At 42.3% G+C, this 1,800-nt stretch overlaps 1 protein-coding gene across 1 annotated transcript in view; it reads left to right on the forward strand.

Annotated features, from left to right (window-relative positions):
• Positions 1 to 1,558, forward strand: part of CLCC1 (chloride channel CLIC-like 1) — a 22,075-nt gene extending 20,517 nt beyond the window's left edge. The window contains exons 10-11 of the mRNA XM_006866006.1: positions 8 to 69; positions 1,307 to 1,558. Coding sequence (XP_006866068.1) covers positions 8 to 69; positions 1,307 to 1,558 — 314 coding nt within the window. The remainder of the gene's footprint in view (positions 1 to 7; positions 70 to 1,306) is intronic.
• Positions 1,559 to 1,800: the final 242 nt, after the last annotated feature.

Consider the following 1,800-nt stretch of genomic DNA (forward strand, 5'->3'; position numbering starts at 1 on the left):
CCTGAAGTGCTCCGGGCATTTGATTTCACAGACGCAGAGGCACAAGAGCATCCCAAGGTGGTACCCAGTGTAAGTCAGCAACTGTTTATTTGCTGTCCTTTGCTGTCCTTTAATACTAGGCCTAAATGCTTCCCTACAGAGCGTTGCAGTTACTGTTTTTACTCGAAATGACTCTTACCCTCCATTGTTTTTACTCGAAATGACTCTTACCCTCCATTGTGAATTCTATCATTAATTAATGGTATAATTCATACTCTCTCCTCCTTCCTGGTCAAAAGTCCTCCTTGTAGAAGAGATTTGATTTTTTGTGTGGAGTATAATTTAGCAGCAATTTGTTTAGAACAGACTTGAGTCACATGAACCTGACATTGGAGCATGACTGAAATGCCACACTGAAGGTCCCGAGTCTTCGGGACCATGCAGTGGAGCCTCTAATGGCTTAGCTGGAGGAAGGAAGGGTTCAGGAGGGATCCAAAACCTTTTATGTTATTGGATGCTTAGACTAGACTTTTCCCCTTTGCTATAGGGTAAAGATTTTTCACCATTATTGGTCATTTCAAATTTCCCATTTGAGAGGGGAATTTTTATTGTCATTTGTGAAGTCTGAATTTCACAGTAAAATTCTAGGGAAAGTCAGTTACCCCAGCAATCCCACTAGCTCACTGCTCTTATACTCATCTTCTTCAGCTACAAGGGCCTTCTCATGTCCCTGGAGCTAACGTCCTTGCTACCTGCCATTTCCTCTAGCTAGAAGACAGTCACATGGCCCATTTCTCCAGGCCTTTACTCCTGTCACCTTTCCAGACCGCCCTAAGTTAGACTGCATCCCGGTCCCGCCCCTTGCCCTGCACGCCTTCTCTTTTCTCTCCTCTTTGTGCAGAGCTACGGCTACGTTTTCAACTATAGTTTCTTAATGTTTTTTGCCTGATTCTCTCCTCAACCTAGTGTAAGTTTCAATGAGCAGGCAAATGCTCCCAAGGGAGTTCAGCACCTAGCACGTAGTATATGCTGTATGTAGTATATACATAATATAATAATAGATATAGAATGGGCTCTTACTAGACAAGAGGTGTTAGCAGTACTGGTCACCAATCCTTTTGAGCACTCCCCTAAGCTGTTTCCACTCAAGGTAATATCCAGCTCTGGGAGGCTTTATTAATGACATAAAATTATAGACCAGCTTTGGAACCAGGATTTGAAAGAGGAGTTTACTGTAACAGATTTGGATAGAAAAAACTTTATAACCTTTTTGTTCATATTATCTTAAACCATTAAATAAAACAAAATATAATTTTATATTTTACAGCATAAATCACCTGTTGTGGATACAAAGTCAGAGACTGGTGAAATTTCAGGAGAGATCACTCTGACAGAAAACAGCCACCAAGCCAAGCCTGTCTCAGGCCAGGTACCCTCAGGGAGCGTGGAAGGTTTATGTTCAGTGGAGACAGCCCCGTACAGGACTGAAGTCGAAGGCAGCCCTGTGGAAGACAGCACACACAGCCCAGCAGGAGCTACTGCATGCGGACAGGATCCTGAGGGCCACCCGTGTGGCTAGAGGAACAAAGCCATGGATGCCACCACTCTGAGGTCTTCTATGGGCTTTCCAAAGTATACTCCCTTTACTTTTCATACTAATATTCTTGTTTTACTACAAAGGTGCCAATTTACACATTGTTTTTACTGACAGATTAACACATAAAGATTAACACATGTTTATGTAAAGGCTTCCATTTAATCTCAAAGTTTTGAATCGTCTTAAGGTTAAGTGTCTTGTCTTATGTTTTAAGTGTGTGCCGA

Source organism: Chrysochloris asiatica, unplaced genomic scaffold (genome assembly GCF_000296735.1).
Source record: "Chrysochloris asiatica unplaced genomic scaffold, ChrAsi1.0 scaffold00085, whole genome shotgun sequence".
NCBI lineage: Eukaryota > Metazoa > Chordata > Mammalia > Afrosoricida > Chrysochloridae > Chrysochloris > Chrysochloris asiatica.